This window comes from Sylvia atricapilla, chromosome 13, assembly GCF_009819655.1.
Source record: "Sylvia atricapilla isolate bSylAtr1 chromosome 13, bSylAtr1.pri, whole genome shotgun sequence".
NCBI lineage: Eukaryota > Metazoa > Chordata > Aves > Passeriformes > Sylviidae > Sylvia > Sylvia atricapilla.
The window spans coordinates 19,740,472-19,762,887 of NC_089152.1; the positions used below are offsets into that span (position 1 = coordinate 19,740,472).

A 22,416-nucleotide genomic window follows, 5' to 3' on the forward strand; every position below is an offset into this window, starting at 1 on the left:
TTGCCCATTCCATGCTTGTGTATTGTCACTGTGCCCCTCTGAGCATCTGGGTACACCCCACCACGATGGAGCTGAAGACAGGAACAAAAGTGTAACACATGTGGCTAATGTGATAATACACTCATTACCAAGAAAAAGGGAGATACAGAACACTTTACAGAAGGATGAGTAACTAGATTGTCTGGCATGAAGACAAAGTTCATCAATGGGAAGTTTAAAGTTACCATTTTCAAAATCCGTTACAGTCCTCCTGCAGTACAAACCTGGCCATATTTTGTCAGGAAGCACACCAGAAAGAATTATGGGGCACTCCTGTGCACTTCCTCACTCAGATAATGCATTAGGTGATTATTTCTAAGCAGGTAAATTGACAGACCTACCTCGAGCTCTAGATAACATCTCCTTTTACATGCCTGGTTTTATGAAGTGGGCCACCCATCCTAGCTGATATTTTATAATACACTCGTAAGACTCAAAGAGACTTAGCAGTGAATCATGGAATACTCCCCTTTAATGGTCTAACAACAGAGTAGGACTGACATAGTTTCTGAGAGATCAATGAACATTTTAGCCAGAAGCTTACTTGTGTCTAATGCAGGAGCAATAACTGCTCAATTCTGTTAGTGCTGTCTGTATAGAATGCCCTGCCCTAAAACTCATCTGCCACTAGGATACAATCCAATGTTTATTTCCATTAGTTTAGCCATTGTTGGTAACAATAAAAATCAGGAGACAGTTGCAAACTAATGATTTACAGGTAGAATAAAACACAGGATGACCTTGGCTGCCTTCCATCCACCAAGAAAATGACTGGTAGTTAGAAATAAATTAAAATTATTGCAAGAGGATAGCGCATGTTATTTCTCCGATAGGTAATTTTACCAGCTAAATAGCCCTGTCATTAAACTGGCAGCTGTTGTACAAATTATATTCCAAGATAAAAAAAGAAATTACAGCTTCCATAGTTGTTGCAGTGTTAAGAATGATGAAAACCCCAGTTCTACAGGAACCGACAGAAAAGGAGCTCTGCTGTGATAAGACTGAGCACATACTCTTGGCTGGGCTGAATTACTCTCATGAAAGCTAAGCAGAGAAGATCCAGTAAGTATTTCTATTATCACAAATGGAAATTCCTTTACAGGTGATTCCAGAGAAAAAAGCAATCTTCTCTGACTGGAATTTGTAGCTAATGAAACTTTAGAACTTTGCTTTGCAATTTAAGTTATTCTGATGAAACAAAACCATCAGCAACATACTCTGCATATTTTTGACAGTGACTGCAGCGAGACTTCTTTTACCTTTATTCATTTTTAAAAATCCCTCATGCTCCATTCCCGTTTAACAACTCTTTTTTGGCCAATGCAGAATAAATAAAAAACAAACTATCCAAACAGTTGCAGTGGGGTACTACAGAGAACAAAGTGGTGGTCTGTGCAAGTATAATTTATAAATATATTCTGGTGTACAGCTAGCCAAAAAGCAAAACGTGGAAAGAGTTTCCATGTTTGCAAAAGTGTATCTCCAATGTCAGTCAGGAACTGAAATGTAGTTTACAGTTGCAATACCTTATCACTGGTCAAAAAAACCCACAACTGACAAAAGAAAGAGAATTGAAAAAGATGAAGAGAAGTTGTATCTTTCCTGCTTTTAATTTTTAAAACAGAAATTCTGGTTTTGTCTGCCTAGCATTAAGCACCAGCTTCAAATCAGCATGGGACTTCTCAAAGAACTGGCCACCAATTATTTTTGTTTTAAATCCCAAGCAAAAGAGGCCAACTATTTTTCCCAATTCCTCTAATGAAATATTTAATACTTTGCTTGCAACTTTCAAGATAATTTCATCTGCAGAATAAGCCAGACCCTGAGAATTCAAACCCAAATTGCCTGAGCAGCAGCAAAGCAATAAGAAACAGAACACAGAATCTCAGAATAGAAGTGCTGAGAAACTTTTCCAACAGGAATATTCTCTAACTATCTAATAAATGCAAATCACCAGTGTGGTCACAAAGGTGGCAGCACAGGGTGAATCAGTGCCTGCCTCCACTGCTGGACTGCAGGGAACCACGGAGACTCGTCTGTTCTGCCCACGTGGGCAGTGCAGCCCCAGCAGCCACCTGCCCTGGCACAGCTGGCACCACACAGACAGCGCAGCCTGGAATCCTCCTGGCTGCTGCTCTGGGCACAGCCAGACTGCTGCAGGCAAACCTCCCTCAAAAACAGACAAGTACATGCAAACACCGTGAACGAGCAACCCTTTAGAAGGCTCAGGATCAAACAAAATGCAAAAAGCTGACAGAATTTTAGACATTAAATACCATTAGGAGCCATTTTTCCCTTAAGATGCTGTACACAACGTTAATGTGAATATTATAATGCTGACAAGTTGCTCTTGACTGAATTATGAAGTTAATAATTTACAAATAAAGGATGCAGTGCTCGTGTCAATGTCTTATGTTGCTAGCTGCAGCAAATTAGTACATTTACCTGGTATTATACAACTGAGACAGTTGTTTGGCAGCAAGTCAGGCCAGTAAGAGGGATTAGCACGCTGTCATCTTTCTACAGTCCGTATTTTTCCACAGCAGATGACACACGAAAGCAGCAAGAGAACCTGCTCTGTTTTCTCAGATTTATCCTCTCCCAATGCAGTATTTCTTTGTTTGATGTACAGGTCTTGTAATCATCAGAGCTCGGATTTAGGGCTACGCTAGTCAGACATTCACAAGTACCTGGCTCAGAATGAAGAGCTGCTCCTGACCCTCATCTGGGATAATGAGCCCACCTCTACTCAGACTATGAAACAATAACACCAAAAATTGTTTAGAGATTGGGAATATTATCTGGCTGTATAGCAAAGTTCCTAAAAACATATGTTTTACAATTTATGAGACTCAAGACCATTACTATGGTCTGACAGAAAAAATACTGCACTAGTACTCAAGAAATCACTGATTTGCTTAATGGGTTTGGTGAAGAGAGAACCTCTCCCTTGTAAAATGGGGGTATTCCATTTACCTGGCAATTTCACAACCCTGACAAACCCAAATCACTAAGTATCACTGAGCAAAGGTGTTATGAAGAGAACTGCAGTTTTGCCAAAGACACTTACATAATTGGCACTTACTAATTTTTGGCAGAAGACAAGCCTTAGGTTTAGAACTTTGTTATGGTTAATATAAGTGACTCAAAACCAGTGTTATGGAACGACACAGTGTCTACAGTCTTCCGAATGCAGTGCAGACAAGGCAACTCAGCACTGCCAGCAGTTCATCACAGAATCCTAGGCTGAGATCCAGGAGACCTGAACCTAAACCTAAAAATCCAGTTGGGGACCTAAATATTGATGGTTTTCTATTTCAGAAGTACCTGCCACAAGGCAGGAGTGGTAGTTGAAGCTAGAAATCTCGAGGATTTATCTGGATGGTATCTCACAGTTCCCCTTTCACTGAAACAAGAAGTAAATTACTTGGGGATCATCCTGTTGTGGTCTGATGGTCACCTCAACACTCAGTTATCCCAAGCCTCAGCATCCATCCCTGCTTTCTGCTTTAAAGCAAGTTAGTCAAGAACTCATTTGCATAAGACAAATGGCAAAAACTCCTGGCTCATTGCCCCAAAAATGGTTTTACACCATTTTCAGGTAAAATATATTCATTTGAGATATTTCAAACTTCACCTTCCCTTACCTCTAGACTAAATCACTGAACATTTGGGTGCCTGAGAAGAGTCTTAAATCTTGACTTGCTTCCAGGAACTAGAAGCTTCTACTGCAACATTCTGAGCTTGCCAAGAGTCTCTGACTAACCTACAGGGAAGCTGCCTTTTGCATTTAAAGCAGAGAAATTCATCTGTTTTTAACTACACTTCCTTTTTACTAGGAATACTAGCTGCAGTCTCCAACAACGGCTTTTGTATGTTAGTACTATGTCAAGCTTGCTGTACTCATTCAATAAATGACCTACTGGAACCATTTATTTTCTGTTGCTGACATTTGTTTTCCTCACCTCTGAAAATACAAGCCCAGCAGCAGAGGTGGCTGACTGCTGTTTGACAAATACCATGTGGACAATAATATCCTGGCTGCAGCTAATGCTTCCTTAGCACTGAGACCTGTCACCCCACAACACAAGTCCCAGTGGTACTTCTCAAAGCTCAGTGTGCAGCGAAGTACATGAACTGTTTGATTTGCCTTGACAAGATACATGTAAATAAAGACATAAATGAACTTTACCCCTTGTTCTTGGCAGATCTGGGTTAGTCTTTCCAGCTGCTCATCTTGAATAACTTTTGCCTTCTCATATTGCTGAATCATCATCTCCATCTCCACTTTTACTGGAAGGACATACGCTGGAAAACACAAATAAAATTTAAAGCAACCCAGCTGTGATTCGGTTTTTCATAAGAAAGAAAACCTTTACAGGCCAAAGAGCATCATCCCTTTCCCTTGCATCCAGAGAAATGGAGTATTTCTAATAGAAATGGAGTATTTCTAACAGAAGCAGCACTAGAGAACTTTTTTCAGGGAAGGATTTCTAGCACAGGAAATGCAGTGTCTAGATACTGTTTGGTCAGACCTCCATCTGCCTGGCTGAACTGAAATGCCTGTGCCTGCTCTTCCCAGATTCCATGCTAGTACAGCTCTTCCCCAGTGTTTACCACAGATTTCCTGAATTGCTGGGTAGGAGGATTTTCTCTTTAGAGTCAGTCTCATTCCCTCTAAACCTGAACAGCACAGCTCCCTCAGGAAAAGAACTATTCCAGAGCCCCAACCATTTAATTCCTAGACTTTGTGGTAAGAAACCAGTCCTTAATGGACACAACAGACTAAGAAAGATGTTTTGAAGAAACAAAAAAGGGCATTTATCTTTTCAAGCTACAGCCCAGTTTTCAGTATGTTTTCTGAATGGCTCTAGAAATTCTGCTTCTGTCTTAACTATGGCAAACTCAGACTGATCAGAAAAGCTGGTCAATACATACTACACAAAATCAGCTGACAAACACAGCTACACAAAATCCTGACATATTCTTTTCTGCTTCAATCAGAGGGCTATGACCTGTCCTGAGCTCTGAATAGAGTCTGCTGGGCATTTAAACCCAAAATAACAACTTAACCCTGATTTTTCACACATGAGCAAAATAACCATGCATTTCTTTCTTTTCTCTAAGCTGCCTGAAGCTGCTGAGCACACAGTAACCTACACTAAAGTCCTTGCTTCCAGGCCCAGCCACAGAGACTGCTCTCTGCAACTTTCACTTGCTGAGGCCTTTTCATCTCCCCTGGTACATCCCCCACAGAGGTCTGTGCAAAACACCACCACTATCCACTTCATTCCCAGGATGTACAGCACTGCAGACAGCATCTTCCCAGCTGGGAATCCCCAGGGCAAGAAAATCCTCCTGGAGTCTGACATAAAACTTACTTAATAACAAAAACTTAGAAAATAAAGTCCCAAGATAGAGCTGGCTGTATGGTTACAGGGAGGGTGCAGCAAATATCAGCAAAGCAGACTGGAATCTATTATTCTTCAGAATCAGGAATGACATCTGGTGGCAAGAGACATGAAACAGGTCAGGGCATTTACTTTATGGGATAGGGGATGGGAAGGTGCCTAACAGGAAAACAAACCAATGAATCATAAAGGTTCCTAGGGAGCAGGAGGTACAACCATGATCTCCAGACCTACTCTCCTCCATGGGAGTCATAACTCTCTTCTGTTCAGTATTAGCAAAATGTAAGAGAAAGGACAATGACAGGAACAGTGGTAGCAGCCAATCTTTCTGTATTTTTAAAACCTCTTTTTCCCAGCCTGCCATTTAATGCTTGGAGTCCCAAACTGAGTCCCCACTCACCATCAATGATCCTCTTCACTCTCCATATCCGCAGTGTGATGATAAGGCTGATAGCATCCCATGGGCTGCTGGGGCCATTAGCCACTGTTGAGGCCACCATTGGTGCCAAGGACAAGATTATGACAGCACCATCAAACACCTAGAGAGAAATCAGTTTTTTCAAACCTTTCCCTGCTGTTCCTCTTTGAAATCTTGAAGGACTCCCTCTTTGCCCAAAAGAAACGCAATTATGGTACCTATTTGAAAGGGATATGAGAGGGGGCCAAGCCACAGAAAGGCTGCATCCTTTTTAGGCAGCACAACAGAATTCCAGTGCTTTTTATGAGGTGAGGAGAGATAAATTGTGGTGGAAGGGCAGGGGGAGAGAAAGGTATTTTGGAAATACTGGCCAAAATCCCCAAGGAGAAGTGATAGTCTAAATGTTATTACAGCCATAGTTTTATCATCACTGGTATTTATTACTTACTACTTGGCATAGGGTCATTAAAAAAAAATGCAGGCCCTATCCATAGATCTTACTGTCTAAATGAAGAGATCAAGAAGACAAGTAGAAAAAGATGGAGCCAAGAGACTTGATGGCTCTTGGCCATGTCCTGGCTACACAACACGTGTGGGAATGGCTGTGCCCCTAGACAGAAAGACTGCCTGCTCTCACTTTCATGGGGCAGCAAGGCTTGCAAGAAATTTGACAACTGGGACTGCTCAGAATGATTTATCTGATACTGGCTGTTTTGGGATTAGATCAGAAAAAGCAACTGTACAAAGTGTCAGACAGAAACGAGCCAGTAAATGTGTTTCAGAGCAGAGTGGCAGCAGTGCTGTGTCTGCTGCACACTGCCCTAGCAGGGCAGAACACAGCACCCTGTTCTCATTCCTGCTGAGACCCCTCCCCTGCTGCCACAGCCCACTGATCAACTGTTTGCATCAAGAGGCAGGGCACGGATTTTTGTAAGAATTACTTATTCAGAACTGTGTATAAAAATTCAGCGTATTGAAAAGAAATACTTCTTACTACAGTCCCTCAGTGGGCAGTAAAAAATATCACTATTCCAAATTACCAAAATGAATTATCAGAAACTGCTGCATTTAGCCTCAATAATAAGAAACTCTGAATCAACTATTTAAGTTTAATTTCATTTTTTTAGCAAAGTAAGTTAAAATGTTTACAACTTCGTTACAAAAATATGCAAGTCTCTAGATTGCTTAAGCTCCAAGAACACCCAGATTGTCTTCTGGTTCTTCCTGCACAGTAGTGATTTATGAGGCAGTATCAAGAAAGAGCTTTTAGTTTTCATGATCTCCAGATTTCTGCTCAGATTTGGATTAATGTATTATTTATAACACATGAATTTTCTTTCTCTACAAAAATTTTAGTAATTTTTACTTTGAAATTCTACTAATTTTTAATTTGAGGTACTAATTACAGTGTTTATCAAAACAATTTCAGAATAAAAATGGGGTTTTTGCCAAACTAGTACTTACTACCAGGTAACTACATGAGATTTTTCAACTAACACAACTAATTTAAACTCAGTTATGGCAATGGGGATATAAAACTCAGGTGACAATTTTTACATCTCAGGGTACCAGTATCACCAGGTCGATCAGCACAGCTCTAACAACAGAAGGCACACGAAGAGCAAGAAGACCAAAATCCCTCCCTTGATAAATTCATTTCAAATATTGCAATCTTCTGAGTCTCTCACAGAAAAAGAGACTGCATCCCTCAGCTATGGATAATGCATCATGAGAAGAATGCGTGTATTTATCTCCCTTAAAAGATATTGTATTGCACCAGGTCAATAACAAAAGTCATCCAAAGCAGTTCTTCATGACCTTGCAGGGGCTGCCTGGGAAACAGTACCAAGAGAGAGCTTACCTCTATTTTGTTTTCAATGTAATCCCATATGCCAAGGACCACAATCCTCAAAATAGTCTAATAAAATAGATTAGGGGGAAAAAAGATTATGAATGTTATTGCAGTCTTAGATAAATGTTTAGCCCTTTACCTATTTAGAGAATAATTTTTTGTATTATTTAAGCATTATACATTTCTTCTAAATAACAATCAGGTTCTAGAAATAGCTAAATTTCTATATTAAAAAAGCAGATATTACTTCTCAACCATTATATTGACTTACTAAAACCTCCACACACAAATTCCAAGTTCAAATGCTCATCAGTTTTCCACCTTCCTAAAATTCTGCTTTCAGATTTGTGCAATTTAGATTACTAACCCTCTCCACCCTCCTGACCCAAGTCTATACATGATCCACCATGGGCCCCCCTCAGTCAGAAGAGGGGGAAAAATTCTTTTTTTTTTTTTTTTGCCATCTTTGATATGCCAGTGCTTACTCATTTTCTAAGAGAAGAGTCCCTGTCATGTCCTGGTGCCTGAAGGTACTGACATTTGATCAGCCTGAAGAGCAGATGCTCTTCACTGGACTTGAAGGCAGTTGCTTTATTGTAAGATCACACAAAGTCATGGCATAAAGGAGAAAAATCTCTCTGTGATCCTTCTCTATGAAGCAAAACAGCAGTAAGTTGCCTCAACAATTAAAAAAGAGGAATAAAGAAAAAACACAGAATGAACCCATGGTGAATTCCCATTAAAAAATCCAATGGCACCTTCCCTAATTATTAAATTGGCTTTCAGAAGACACAATAAAAAAAAAATCCATCAGTCAACTTGTGATTGATATTGAACTCACATAAAAGCCTAATTGATAGGGATGTTTCCTGCCAACAGCAACAAGGTCAGATTTGGACAGACATGAGGAGTCTACCTGCAGCTGGAGCCTTACAAAGACCACCAAAATGCCACTTTCTCCATTAAAGAGCAGCATAATGACTCAGTGCTCAGCAGGCCTACTATGTTAGGGGTGTGAGGGGTGACCATGCCCAGAATTGTGCAGAAAAAAGTGACTCTGATGAATACATACATCTCCTCTTCATCACAAATACTAATGTTAATTCCAAGCCAACTCTGAATTTATGCCAAACCTACTAGCAGTATCTAATTGCAGAACAACACTGAATTGTTCAGTAGTGTTCCTATGCGTGGTTTTGCCAACCCCCAGGAGCCCAATTGCCTCAGCTGGCCTGGGATGACTGTGCTCCCTTCTTCTGGCACTGCAAACCTGGATAACAGCACTCACCACTGCTCTGCCCAGGGAGACACTGCTGTGGGGCAGATGGTGTTGCAGAGCCCAGCCTCACAGCACCAAGGAGCAGGAAAGTGAACCAGCCAACACCTCTCAGAAATGGGGCATGAAAAGGCACAGGCCAAGGCTGGCTGAGAAAGTGAGGCATGAGCCAGAACACAAAATGCAGCATCCTCTTTCCTCTACAAAAATGATCACACTCTATACAGACAGCAAGATGTGCCAGTGCTGCTGGTCTGTACTCTTAAAAACACTGTACTTCCAAAGCACTTTACAAATGCAGCATGGGAGTAAGGCTCTCTCCATAATAACCTATATCCCCAAGGTTTATTTATTATGTGGAGGAAGAGATGCACAAGAGAAGTGCTCAAGTCCCTTAATGACCCCAAACCAGCAAGATGTGATGTGACACAGGCACAAGGTGTAAGTACACGTGCTGCTGACCAGCCAAGGCACTCCTGCAGCCTCAGCTCAGCTCCTGAGCTGAATTCTGCCAGGCAAAGGCATCCCAGCTCCTCTGTCAGCATCTCCCTCACTCCCCACCAAGGAGCTGCACAAAATGCTGAAGAACAAGTTACTTGTGAGCTCATCACAAGTTCAGCTGTATCAGTTACCTGGGGTCCACACAGGTTCCACAGCAGGCAGCCATGCAGAAATACATGAGTACAAGAAGAGCCTTCCACAAAGCTCAGGGCACCACCTTTCCTGCAGCCACCTGCTGAGAGCACAGCTCATGCTCTGCTATGCTTCGGCAGCATTTATGAAGTGTGAGGTCAATGAGCAACTAATACAGGATGGCTGAACACTTAACACTTTCACAGAAACTGAAAGTGAAAGTCTCCCTTTCACCCTCACCTTTCACCCCTTTGGGACAGGTGTGCCCAAAGGTATTTTCATCAAAATGAGGCATATTTGCACAAAGAAAACTGAAACAGCCTCACAACCCTAAATATGATTTAACATCGGACTGGTGAGGGAATGTAAAAAGGATTTTCCTTCCTGCCTTTTTAATTCCTGACTGCAGCATTTAAATCAGACTGTGCTACTGCCACATTAATGGGTGTGAGCAGTTCCAAGGGCTGGAAGCTAACACAAATGTTTTCATTGTCACTCTGCTGCTGTGAATCAGCACCAGTCAGCAGTGACTGGAAGTGGTCTTGGCAGACATTTACTGCAGGATTGGATGCTGGTGTCCAGTAAGGCATGCCCAGATGATCAGCACCTTGGCTCTCAGCTCAAGCAGACACTGCAGGAAGGTGAGTGTAAGGGAGGGATAAGCCAGCTCCTCCCCATCCCAGAGGTGCTCCCTTCACACCCAGCTGGCCACAGCTGGGCTAAGCTTAGAAAACATCTATTCTGTGTGGAAGCTCTACAAGCTGTGCACCAGTACTATCACTCTTAACAGCCCATGACCACTGAAGTTCCAAGAGCCAGGCAGGGCAGTCTGTCCTTGGTGACCCAAGTGATCCCCAGCCTGGCCACTGAGGTGCCCCTGGGCCAGCTTGTGCCAGCACAGCTCCAAACCAGCCCTGGCTTTCCCCACTCTGCAGAGAGAACATCCACTGCTGCTGCCACAGCTCTCACCCAGAAGAGGTGGAACCAAAGAAATTTGGACTGTACTGGGTAGCTCCTTGATTGCTCAGTATAATAAATACTTTGACTGCAAATGAAAGCATTGGTATTTCTTATATATAACACTTAGGCATTTTTTTCTAAAGCAATAAATTTGAAACAAAAATATGTTTCAAAAAAATACATACATATTGCATTTGATTGTATACTGTCTCTGTACAGAACTTTAAAAATGAGGACCTGTAGCAGAATCTGAAAAAACACAGAGACAGAAATTAATAATCCAGGAAACTTCCTACCTACTGCTCAAGGACCAAACTGAGAGATGCATATGAATTAAAAGAGAATTGCAACTGTAAAACATTCATCACAGACAAAACCAATGTTAGTCACAACTCTACCATTTGTAAGTACAAGAATCTACAAGAAAAAGGGGAAAACAGGAGCAGCACCACTGTCTCCTACTGATGTGCAGGCATGTAGCAAATGCACACACATAGTTTTTCATTACACCACAGGCATTCTGCATTCTTGAATACAGATTTGAAAAAAAGCATTAAGTATCAGTGTGAGCACTTTGCTGTTAAAGGGAAGTACTGCCAGCTTGGTTTTCTTGTACTTGGAAAAGCAAGCTTTAATTTTTTTTGACTGAAAATCTTTTAATTAGTAAGTCCTTAACACATATATTTTTTTGGTTATATCAGAAATACATTTTTCTTCTGCTAAAAGCTAATTTATTACGTAAAAGTCTGTCCAGTGCACTAATAAAAGGCAAATGACTGAACATTTCTGTTAACTTCTTTAAGCTAAAGTAAACCTAGATAAAATTTTAAACCATTTTTCATACAGAAATCCAATTTCAAAACCGACAAGTCTCCTGGTGACACACAATTGTTTGCATGACATTAACTGTCTTCAGTGAAGTTGATGATGAACTCTGTGATGCTGCAGGTTCTCTCTCTGATTTTGTAGGGAAACTTGGCCAAGTCCTTTGCTGAGCCAGCTGTATAAATTCCCACAATCTGCATTTGTCAGCTGACTGCATGGTACATTAGGTAATTTTAAGTACTTTTCTGCTTGCACAGTTAATATACAATTTACTGCTCAGTGAGTCACTGCGTCAAATCTCTGTAGTGAGAAGAAATCACAGGAGGAAATCACAGGAGGGGAGTTGGCCCAGGACAAGCAAAGGAGAACAACTCTGCACTTCAGGATGGGGTAGGGATTAGGCAGGAGATAAGAGAAGATAGAGGAGGCTGGAAAGGATGTCCTTAGAAAAGCCCTCACTCCTTTCCTTCCTCTGCCACAGAACTTACCTGTTTACAGAGGCTACAGAAACCCTGAGGATTGAGCTTTTGCCTTTTGGACATACCTCAGAAGACCAAATATTTATTGAAAGCTTTCCAGAACACCTTGTACCCAATCTGTAATTTATAACCCCTCTCATCTGGGTCACTCCAGAGGCCCTAGATCATCAAGTCCTTAGAAGAATCCTCTTTTGCCATCTCCTGGTGTGCCAGTACCAAGCTACTGCATGAGATGTCCTAGCACAAGCTGTCCCCAGGCCACCAGAGCCCAGAGGAATGTGCTGGCATGCTTAAACCAACACATCCTTATGTTTCCAGGGCACAGGCACCCTTCTCACACAGCTTCTCTTCAACCAAGGCTCTGAAACTACAGACCCTACATCACCATTACCTTTTACAACCCACCCCCATGTTCCACTCTGCAACTGCTGGGGCTCCATCAGCCTGTGGCACCACAGAAATCATTCCCTGCCAAAGCCTGGGGCCATGAACAGACACAGACATACTGTGGTCTCTCTCACTAATATTACCAGCACATCACATACTCAAATGCACCTTCGCACTAACTCTGCACTTCTATTTCTTCTTAAGTTTTCGTAATACTCTCACAATGTTAATTCTTAGCATATGGGGAAAACCAATGAGTTTTCAACTGACAATTCTGTACAGATTTGAAAGGGCTTTTCAGGCATGGGAACAGCTCACCAAAGATTCACCACACAGGCAAGGTGGCCAGGGAACTGGGCTTGGGCAGCCCTGCACCACAGGTTCCCTCTGGGCATGGTCACAACAAGTACTAACACCTCTCTCTGACACATATGGTACAGGAGGTGCTGCACTGCCACTACCAAGAGACAAAAGCACAGATGAAGCACTGATAGAGCACACTGTAGGTTAGGGATACTATTGGAAATGAAAGGGGCAGGCTGGCATTTCAGGCAGACGTCCAGCTAGATTCCCAGAACTTTACAGGACCATTTTCCATGGTAACTACTACTTTGTGATGCCAGAAAACTGCTTAGTAAAGAAAATTCCCAGTATATTAAAATTTATTTTATACACACTAGCAAAGAAAGAAGCCTAAATTTGCCTTTATAAATCATATTAATATATGAAATCTGTATCTTTGTTCCTAGACCCCACTACTCAACCCATTTAAAAAACAAAACACAGCAATGAAGTGCATTTATGCACCATGAGAAAAGTTGTGTATACATGGAATAAAAGTAAACACACATAAGAGAAACCACAGCTTACAGAGGATTAACAGAAGATGATTATCTACTTGCTCAGCTCTTTGAAGCTCACAAATAATATTAAAAAAGTAACATAACTGAGTTTCTCTAACATAAATGATGAATTTGTTAAGGTAATGACATTTTTACTTAGTTTTGCCATTTAGGATGTTTTTCTTTTTTAACAGAACCTTAACAGCAAAGTCTTCCTTTGGAGACTTTATTCCTTTCAAGGGTTGCTATTGACAAGCAGAAAAGTGGCAAGTTTCTATGAACACTTCCTTTAAGCATGTAGGATGAGTAAAGCCTTGGAGCTTTTCCTCCTGTAAGAAAGACATAGCTAAGGAAACACTGTTTCTCAGCTGGGAGCCCAGACTGACTCTACTCAATCTGAGAGCTCATTTCTTAGATACGGATGCCAGAAAAAAGCTGTGATTCGGTATGCAATACTTGTTCCTCCCAGGGAAACCTTCAAGTGCTTCCCTTCAGCAGAGTGCCCGAGTGCTGGGCTGGCTGAAGCACACACAGAGCAGTGCAAACATGAATATTCTTGCACATAGACTCAGACTCATCAGTCCTAGAGGAAAAGCAGAACTGGGCAACAATCACAGTACTCGTGGCAACGAGATGGAACTGTTAAGAGCAGACTTCAATCCAGTTACCAAAACTCTGACATTCCCATCTTCCTTTCCCCAGCCAACGAACAGCGAGGCTGAATTTGCCCTCTTGAGAGGGTGCAACCCCAGCCCTGCCTTGCTGCTGACAATGGGATTTCCCCCCAGTGCCTCCCTCTTCTGTTCTGTCTTAACGTCTGGGTAACGTTTGGGGTACAGACAAATCATTGTGATGTATGCACATAGAGACAAACCATTAGTAAATTCTGTTCAAATACTTGGGAAAAAACAAACAAAGCTGACGTACACTTCACTTGAATATGGATATTTTAATGCTGGAAAGTCACAGACAGTGACAGAGAGTATAAAATGAACGAAGTGCCTTTAAGGCTTGTGGCTGTACGACAAGCCTAGGGAAAGCAGCAAGATGCTGTGAGAGCAGCTACCCAGCTCTGTTGGCAGCTGTTCTGCTGGCATTTGCCAGCTGCTGGTATGTTTAGCCCCTTCATTTTAACCAAGCAGAAAGCCAGTGTCTGTTTAACTCCACTGCCATTACCTGGAATGCTTTGAGAGCACCACCTTTAATCAGTTGTATTCTTCCAAAACATTCAGATTTTGTCCTGAAAGTTTTATCGGTCTTAACAAGTCTTTTATAACTTTGTTCTTTATGCTGAGGCCTTTCTGAAGAATTGTGTACCCATATTTACAACTAATGGGAACACTAAATTAAAAAAGAAACAGTAAACATCCAAATTTACAACAGGGTACTCACTATGGAAGCAACTTTTTTTGAACACCAGAAACCTTGAATCCTTGCTTTGAATAGAAAAACAATTACTGAAGGACTAATCGACCCTCAGCAGTTGCCTGTTATATCCAGGTAAACTCATTAAATCTGCTCATCTCTGGAGTATCATCCTGGCATGAACAGTCACAGACTGCAGAATCTCACTGTAACACATGATCTTCTCTAACAATGACCCTAAAGACACGTGACTCATGGTGTGGGAATCAGAGGGGGAAAAAAACCCTTGAAGGGACCAAAAGAGTAAATAAAATTAAGACGGATTAAAAAAAAAAAGCCATTTGCAATTTTTGCAGTATTTTGTGACCTCTTGGAAAAAAAATCTGGATGACAGAAAATTATACCCTCTGTTTTTCCTCTCTTAAGAGACACAATTCAACATGAACTCAACCTGGCATAAAGCTAACCCCAGCAGGAAAGGTACACCTGCACACTTTCCCACACTGATGGTCTCTGAAGCACATCCAGCTGCTCTGTGGAGCCACCTCTGCCTCTGAGCTGCCAAATGAATCCAAGTCCAAGAATCTACCCTGGTCTGTGCATCTCACATGGCTATCTTGTGGCCTCATTTTTCTTTGATCTAAATTCAAACCAGAATCAAATAGGTGAAGGAAGCTACTTTGGAAGATGGAAGTAGATAATGAAGTGAGTGATAGGTTTATAATAAATGAGAACAGCAAGTAGACAAAGTAGTTCCAAATATCTAATAAAGGGAGAAAAGCAACTCAGATCCAAAACGAGGATGGTGAGTCAGGGAATCTCTTTTGGCTCTGCGAAACACTTCAGTTACCTCTTTTCCTACAAAACACTCAACCACTTTGGAGGGGCCCCTGTCCCAGCAGAACTGAAACAACCAATTCCTTCCTTGAGCCAGCTGAGCCCCAGCCTCAAGGATATGTCTGCAGTGCCACAAACAGCCCACTAACAGCTGTATACTCAGGGAGGGACACAGGAGCAAGGCACTGGCCCAGGTTTAAGCAGAGTGCTGGTTGTGCAAGGGAATGACAACAGAACTGCAGACTGAAGTCCAGCTGCAGAAAGTAAAAAGGGCCAGGCAAGCCTGGCTGTGCAGTTATGCTGATGGCAGCAGTTACAAGCTGATACTGTTGGGAAGCTCAAGGTTGTGGGAAGCTCCAGGGTACTAATCCTCAGTGAGGAAAGATTGTGGAGGGGAAAGTATTTCTTTAAAGGGGATGCACACCATCTAGCAAAATCAAGTTTTTGGGAATTAGAATATGCAATTCACAAAAGAAAGATGCAAGTTCTTTTAATTGTTTAGAGATTATTTTCAGTCATCTTACATGTAACCTACAGCCCACCACCACTGTCAAAGGATAAGGCCAGTAATGGACCTGTTTGTGTAAGTGCAGCAGATCCCTGCCTGCCATCAAACAATCCTTTCAGAAAGCACCCACTGACAACACCAGCTAAAAAACCCTGCTGAGAAATACACAATAATACATATAAATGTATTTAATAAGGAACACCATGGAAATTACCAGCCATATATGACAAGTATCAATTCAGTACAAGTGATCCAAAAAATCAATTTTGATTATTGGTGTTTTGTAACCTCAAAACTATCTAAATTTCTTATAGAATGAAGTAATTAACAGATCTCTCAGGATTCTATTTTCCCCTACTGAACCAGAAAAAAAATTAACATATTTAAGTCCAAGCTATCTTCCAACTTAACAAACATAAAACTTGTTTTTGTGACAAGTAACACATCACAATCTGAAAAATGGCAATAAAAGCACTTTGGAATAATTCAGGAGCAGTCTAAGTGTCTCAATACCAATGACTTCTTTCTGGAACAAAGCTGAAAGCTCAGAAAGGCAGATTATCCCAGTTTGGTCATTTGTTACATCACGACTAGAGTCTTTTCCAGTGCATACATTCATATACACTTTGGCAAAGAAATTCACCATTTGTTTCATTCTCTGACTTAGTCTCTATGCAGCAAGCTGGAATATATAAACCACCTTAATAAATTGTGACAGGAGATAGCTCCAGTCTCAAAACAGATCTTTTTATACAAAACTCTCGTGATCTTTATTCTTGAAGAACATATCTTCATCTAAATCCTATACTTTATACCCAGTGACACTGATAACAAATGGATCAAACTATCCTGTCCAATGCCTGTAGATTCAGAGATAATTATTTCCTTCCACAGCTTTCCAATTATAATTTGTAAGGCAGTATCTTCCCTTCCATGTTTCCTTACCAGTTCTAAGCAACTGACATACAGTGCTAATCTAAACAATATTTTTTAGTTTGCTAAGTGGAAGCAGCAATAGTACACTTTTGCTTGTTTTTTTCCTTAAAATACACTGTGCAACATTATTTACAGTCAAACTACTGTAAAACTCTTTCTAATTCCAGTGACAACATAAAAATACTTTGCAGTTCTGTATGTGATGAAAGACTTTGGTTATACATACCTCAGAAAAGAAAACAGAGAGGATGACTAGGCTGATCCAGTGAATTACTCCTGCAAATTGGGAAGCACTTGAAACTGCAATTAACACAATACAAGGAAGGGTCATTACAATAGCAGAGTGCAATTTAGGTTTAGCATAATTAGTACTGCCACAAGTTACATTAAGTAAAGCTTGCCTTCTGAGATTTTGCAATGGAAGTACCAGAAGGAGGATGGGATGCAATGGACATGGAGCTCCAGCCCTGCCAGCTGCTCACTCTCATTCACCATGTTAGCAGCCTTCACTAGAGCTTTAACAGATCCTGCTGCTGATAAGCAAAGGCAGACACAGCTCAGGCCTTTGATGCTCTACCACTGCTTCATGTTCTCACCCCACATGCTGCTTTAGTACGAGATGTGTGACTAATTCCTGTGTACCTAAAAATCCAGATCTAGGACTCAGTAAGGAAACAGAATGCTCTACTATCCCTGCATCATTCCTTGTGTTCAGTCTTTGACAATTCAGCTCAGATGATCAGTATTTGTCTGGAACAGGTGCTTAAAAACTAGTGCTCAAAATCGGCTTCAAAATACATTTCATGCTGACAGAAAAATGCAGAAAAGTTGACAGAGTCCACTAACTGAGCTGCTAACAATTCCTACTCCCATATGCTTCAAAGGTTGGACTAAGGGAATGAAGAGTAAACATTCTCTCCTTCCTGCAGGGTATTTGTGAGTGTACCATCTCCACAGCAGACAGACCAGAGCAGTCTGTGCAGTCTTGCAGTGTCACAGAATGACTGGAAGGCAAGCAGTGGCTGTGTGCATAGAGGTACAGGGCTGTGGCACACTTCACTATGTCCCAAGAACATCCAGGGCACACACTAAGTGAAGAATTTTATTTTAAAATCAGAATCGATTAATATGAGAAGGAGAAGAGAAGGCTGTAGGAAGAAATCGGGATACAAATAAAACTGCATATGCCCTGCCACTGGAAATCCCACTGCTGAAGCTCTTTTGGGGCTGGATGACAGCATTTGCTGCACTGCAGCAGAGGAACTACCTAAAGGTGAACCAAAACGACAAAATACAATATGATATAAATTACTAAGGAACATAATAATCGGCAATATACAATATAATAAGGTTTCCTAAGGCACTGTCTCTAGCCTGAAGAACTGGAAAAACCCTTCGGACGCTGGTTTTCCAACAGGGCTCGACTGACACAAAGCTCCAGCTGCCCCCTAGCGACACAAAAAGCTATCACAGCCACGAATCTGGGCTGAGAGCTCATCCCGACAAACCCCAGCGAGCCGCAGCAGCGGCACCCGCTCCCGGGGGATGCTGCTCCTGACTCCCGGCACACACACACACCGCAGGGCGCTGTGCCATGGCTCGGGCAGCTGCCCCACTCCACACTGCACCTCGGCACTGACCGCACAGCGACGGCAGGACCAACATCATTCCCGGCGCTCCTTTCCCCGAAACCGCTGCAGATGAGGGATGGATAACAGGGTCTGTATTTCTGAGGCATAGGAACCTGTCACAACTTTTTTTGTTTCTTATTTCTTATTTAAATGAGGTGCAAATGCATTAATACTTATCTATTTGTGCTTTTGCTAAACATCACAAGGAATTGCGATGTTATTTTATTATTGCATGTGAGGAGCTTTGAAGACAGACTTAAAAACCTGATTACAGAACACAGACCTAAAACAAAAGACCTATTATATGCCCCTTGCTTTCTGGGGTTTCTAATCCTGGTGTGAATACACGTCGTGCTAAAACACCCTAAAGGGTCTCTGACCTTTTCACGTGTGGGTCCTACAGTTTGCAAAGGTGGTGTCAATCTATGAAACCAACAGCTTTGTTCATGGGAGAAGTGCATCATCCAACCAAAGACTACATTGAAAGAAGGAGAGAAGAGCTATACTCAAAAAATGTCATAGTCAAAGACAAAAACAGGTTTCTTCTGTGGCTTTTTTGTTGGTTGGTTGGTTTTTTTTTAATAAAGGGAGGCTTCCGAAGTAATTATACATGGATTAGCAGTTGTTACTATGGACAGAACTGGCAGTGATGTGCTGTAAGCTATCCTTAATGCACAGCTTGTTTTATAAAGAATAAGGAGCCCTTTAAAACTGTAATTACATTTTTGAGAAACAAAAGTTATGGGTAATGGCTTTTCAAAACCTTAATGTAAGTGACACACATCCCTTACAAGGCACAACTGGAATACTCAGATCAGGCTCACTGAGACAGCCTCTAACTGATTTAAAACAAGATAGAAAGTATTCAAACTGGGCAAAAGCAACAAGTCTCATGGCAAATTATTTAAAATGGAAACTAGTAACACAAGCAGAATGGGTCCTGAGCACATCCAGGCAGGGGCCACCTCTGAACAGTGATGTCACCTGGCTCAACCAAACACCTGCAGTCATGCACAAGGTGTAGGCTGCACAGCTTTCAGCAGTGTCACATGCACCAGACACACATGGGAGCAATGATTCCTAAACTTAAGCCTTCTTTAGAAGGTTCTTCAGAAAACAAAAGGTGACAAAATGGCTGCTTCTAGAACAGAGTAAACAAAACTGTTAAAACTCAGAGAAATCAACAGTCTTTAAAACGCTTCGTCTCTATAGGAAGTGAAAATTCTCTACATAAACAGAAAGATGTGACACCTTAATAAATATTGTTGAAAGCTTCTTCCTCATTAAGGCCTTATACCCACAATTTGCATTCCTGACTTTTTTGAAAGTGGCAGACTTGTCCAAATCCTGGGCTTCCTCATCCAAAAATGGTGAGTGACCAGAGAGCAGAGAAAGTAACAGCTGTAGCAGAGTGGCCATGCCCTGAACAGTGTGTGCAGTATGGACAGATGGCTGGAAATGGGGAGCAACAGCATGGAATGACAAACAGTCACTTATTCATCTTACAGAGCTTCAGAAATGGCTGCAATTATCAATGAAGTCCCTTAAAGTCATCTTAATACAACTTCAACACTTGAATCTTTACTCCTCTACAATCAATTGACAAATTGCAACAGTAAAAGGACTTCAACAGAATAAAAATTTGGTTTGCTCAGTTTAAAGCTGCCACAGGAGACACAGACACTCTTTGATGCTATGTACTCCTGCAGTTATGGGATCATCTAGAACCCCAGCTGCCATTTCAACCCATCTGAGATCACATGGAAACACTAGAGGTTGCTCCTCAACATTTAGCTTAGGGGAAAATGTAAGTGGAGTCTGTGGTCATGTCAACTTTGTATCATAAAAGAAAAAAAAAAAAAAAAAAGGGATGAAACAGAGGAAAAGAAGAGTAGGGGAAAAAGAGATGAATTAAGAAGCAAACCAGCAGCATTAAAATTTCCATTGTGGAACCTGTGTAGAGTGAATTCAGATAAAGCAAAACTCCATTTAAGCCATTATTTGACTCACAGTGTGTTAGCAAAGCAGAATAAAAACCTGTCTCATTTCAGTGAGACAAGCTAGAAGGCTGTAATTTCAATTCCTATCCAGTCAAGCAGAAGTAAATTAATAAGAGGTTAACACCAAGTACCCTGTTTACTTTTGTATGTTCATCACTTTTGTCTATCCACATGTGATGGGTATCAGAGATAAATGATGCACAGATTTTCTTTCTGTGCATATGTAATATGCCTGTAAAGGACAGCACTTTTCAAGTACTAATGACAACACATGTGAATCTCTGCATGCACACTTTGCTTGCATCCTTGGAAAATTTGTCCTGTACTGAATTTGTTATTTGGCCTGTCTTTAGTCAGAATAATAAAGAAGAGACTGACTTCACTATACTAGGGTTCCACAAGAACAAAGTTCTCACCTAGCCTAGTTATCATTTAAATCGTAGGGAAAAAAGTCCCAAATATCCACCCCCTTCAAAAACCTCCCAGCAAGAAGTTAAGCCCTTATTTCATCAAAACTAAAAAAAAAAAAAAAAAAAAAAAAAAAAAAAGAAAAAAAGAAAAAAAAGAAAAAAAATTAAAAAAAAATCCTCCTACTCACACTGGAGAAGCTTTATATCTATTAGGAGTTCCAGAGTCAGAAGAATCACCACCAATACTACACAGGCTACCAGGAAACTGTTGAGACTTGCACTGAGCAAAAATACCTGCCACACAGCTGCTCGTCTCCCACAACACGGTTTTAGCCAGTTAGATCTAAGGAAATAAAATTAAGGGAAAAACAAGAAAAGAAAAGAAGTGAAAAAGGAAAAGAGCTAAAGAGCAGTGAACTCAAAATTTTAAGTTCTCCTGTTATGGATACACTCAGCAATAATGCACAAAGGTTTTGCAAAGTTCACTTTCACTGGTTTCTTTACTGAGAGAAATGTAAGAATAACTTTCAACCTGTGATCTCCCCAGCTCTGGTGTCCAAATGCCTTCAGTGTACTGAGTCATGCAGCCCTAACCATCATACACACATTTTTGCTTTCTTCCTGTCTCGCAGGTTCTCATATGCTCTTACTTTGATAGACATGCTATATTCATTTATCAGTGAGTACCAAGGCACTGCAGGACTCTGCTATTTAGAAACCAACGACTTTGTAAAAATAAATTCTCTGCTACTCAATTTTCTGGCCATGCACATTTATCCCTGCTCTACTATGAGACACATTTGACAAGGGCTGCCAAATTTAGGTTGCAACAACAAGACCATGACATCATGAACAACAGGAATCTGGAAAACACTGAAGAAGCACCTCAGTGATTCCACAGCTACACTTAACAGTAGCAAAGTTACGCAGCCTGTCAAAGTGTCAACCCTCTGGCCAAGGTGCTCTCACTTGGCTACTTCTCCAGCCTTCACCAATCTGTTTGTGGATCAGGCCAAAAATTACCTTGCCAGAGTTTGGGGGACAGCATGCACCAGGGACTGCTCCCAAACCTGGTTTGGATGAGGTCACCCTTTTTTGGAGCAAAAATAAGGTTTAAGCAGGCTGCAGGAAGCTGTGAGGAGGCTGAGCTCTGAGGACCAGAGCTCTGGAGGGAAGCTGATGAAACAGTAAATGTTGCACTAGCGTGGGGCTAATGCAGATACACATTTACAAGAGGGTTGCTATTAATTTTTTTTAGGAGTATTGGCAATAGGAATAACAGTAGCATGGACTTCAGAAGAATAAAGCCCATCCTGATACTGTTCATCTCCTAACTCCTCCCTCTCAGTATCACTCTGATGCATTATATCACATCATTTCTCATCACAGTGTTCTTCAAGGTTCCTGTACTGGCTCACCTCAGAAAGTTCAGATGGGATGGTTGCCTGACACTTCAGGTTTTCAAAGCACTGTAAATATACATTAGGTAATGAAAAGCTGACATGATTTATTAACCAGGGTTTAAAAAGCTGCAAGGGTGGTTAGTACCTCAGTGTCTGACTAAAATATCACTACACAGAAATCAGTGGTATACAAGAATAGATGAT

The 22,416-nt window shown here is 41.3% G+C and overlaps 1 protein-coding gene across 1 annotated transcript in view; it reads right to left on the reverse strand.

Annotated features, from left to right (window-relative positions):
• TMEM266 (transmembrane protein 266) overlaps positions 1 to 22,416 on the reverse strand; it is a 58,986-nt gene that overhangs the window by 22,898 nt on the left and 13,672 nt on the right. Inside the window, exons 5-9 of the mRNA XM_066328755.1 lie at positions 20,998 to 21,152; positions 16,995 to 17,068; positions 7,730 to 7,786; positions 5,851 to 5,989; positions 4,232 to 4,347 (exon numbers count right to left, since the gene is read on the reverse strand). Coding sequence (XP_066184852.1) covers positions 4,232 to 4,347; positions 5,851 to 5,989; positions 7,730 to 7,786; positions 16,995 to 17,068; positions 20,998 to 21,152 — 541 coding nt within the window. The remainder of the gene's footprint in view (positions 1 to 4,231; positions 4,348 to 5,850; positions 5,990 to 7,729; positions 7,787 to 16,994; positions 17,069 to 20,997; positions 21,153 to 22,416) is intronic.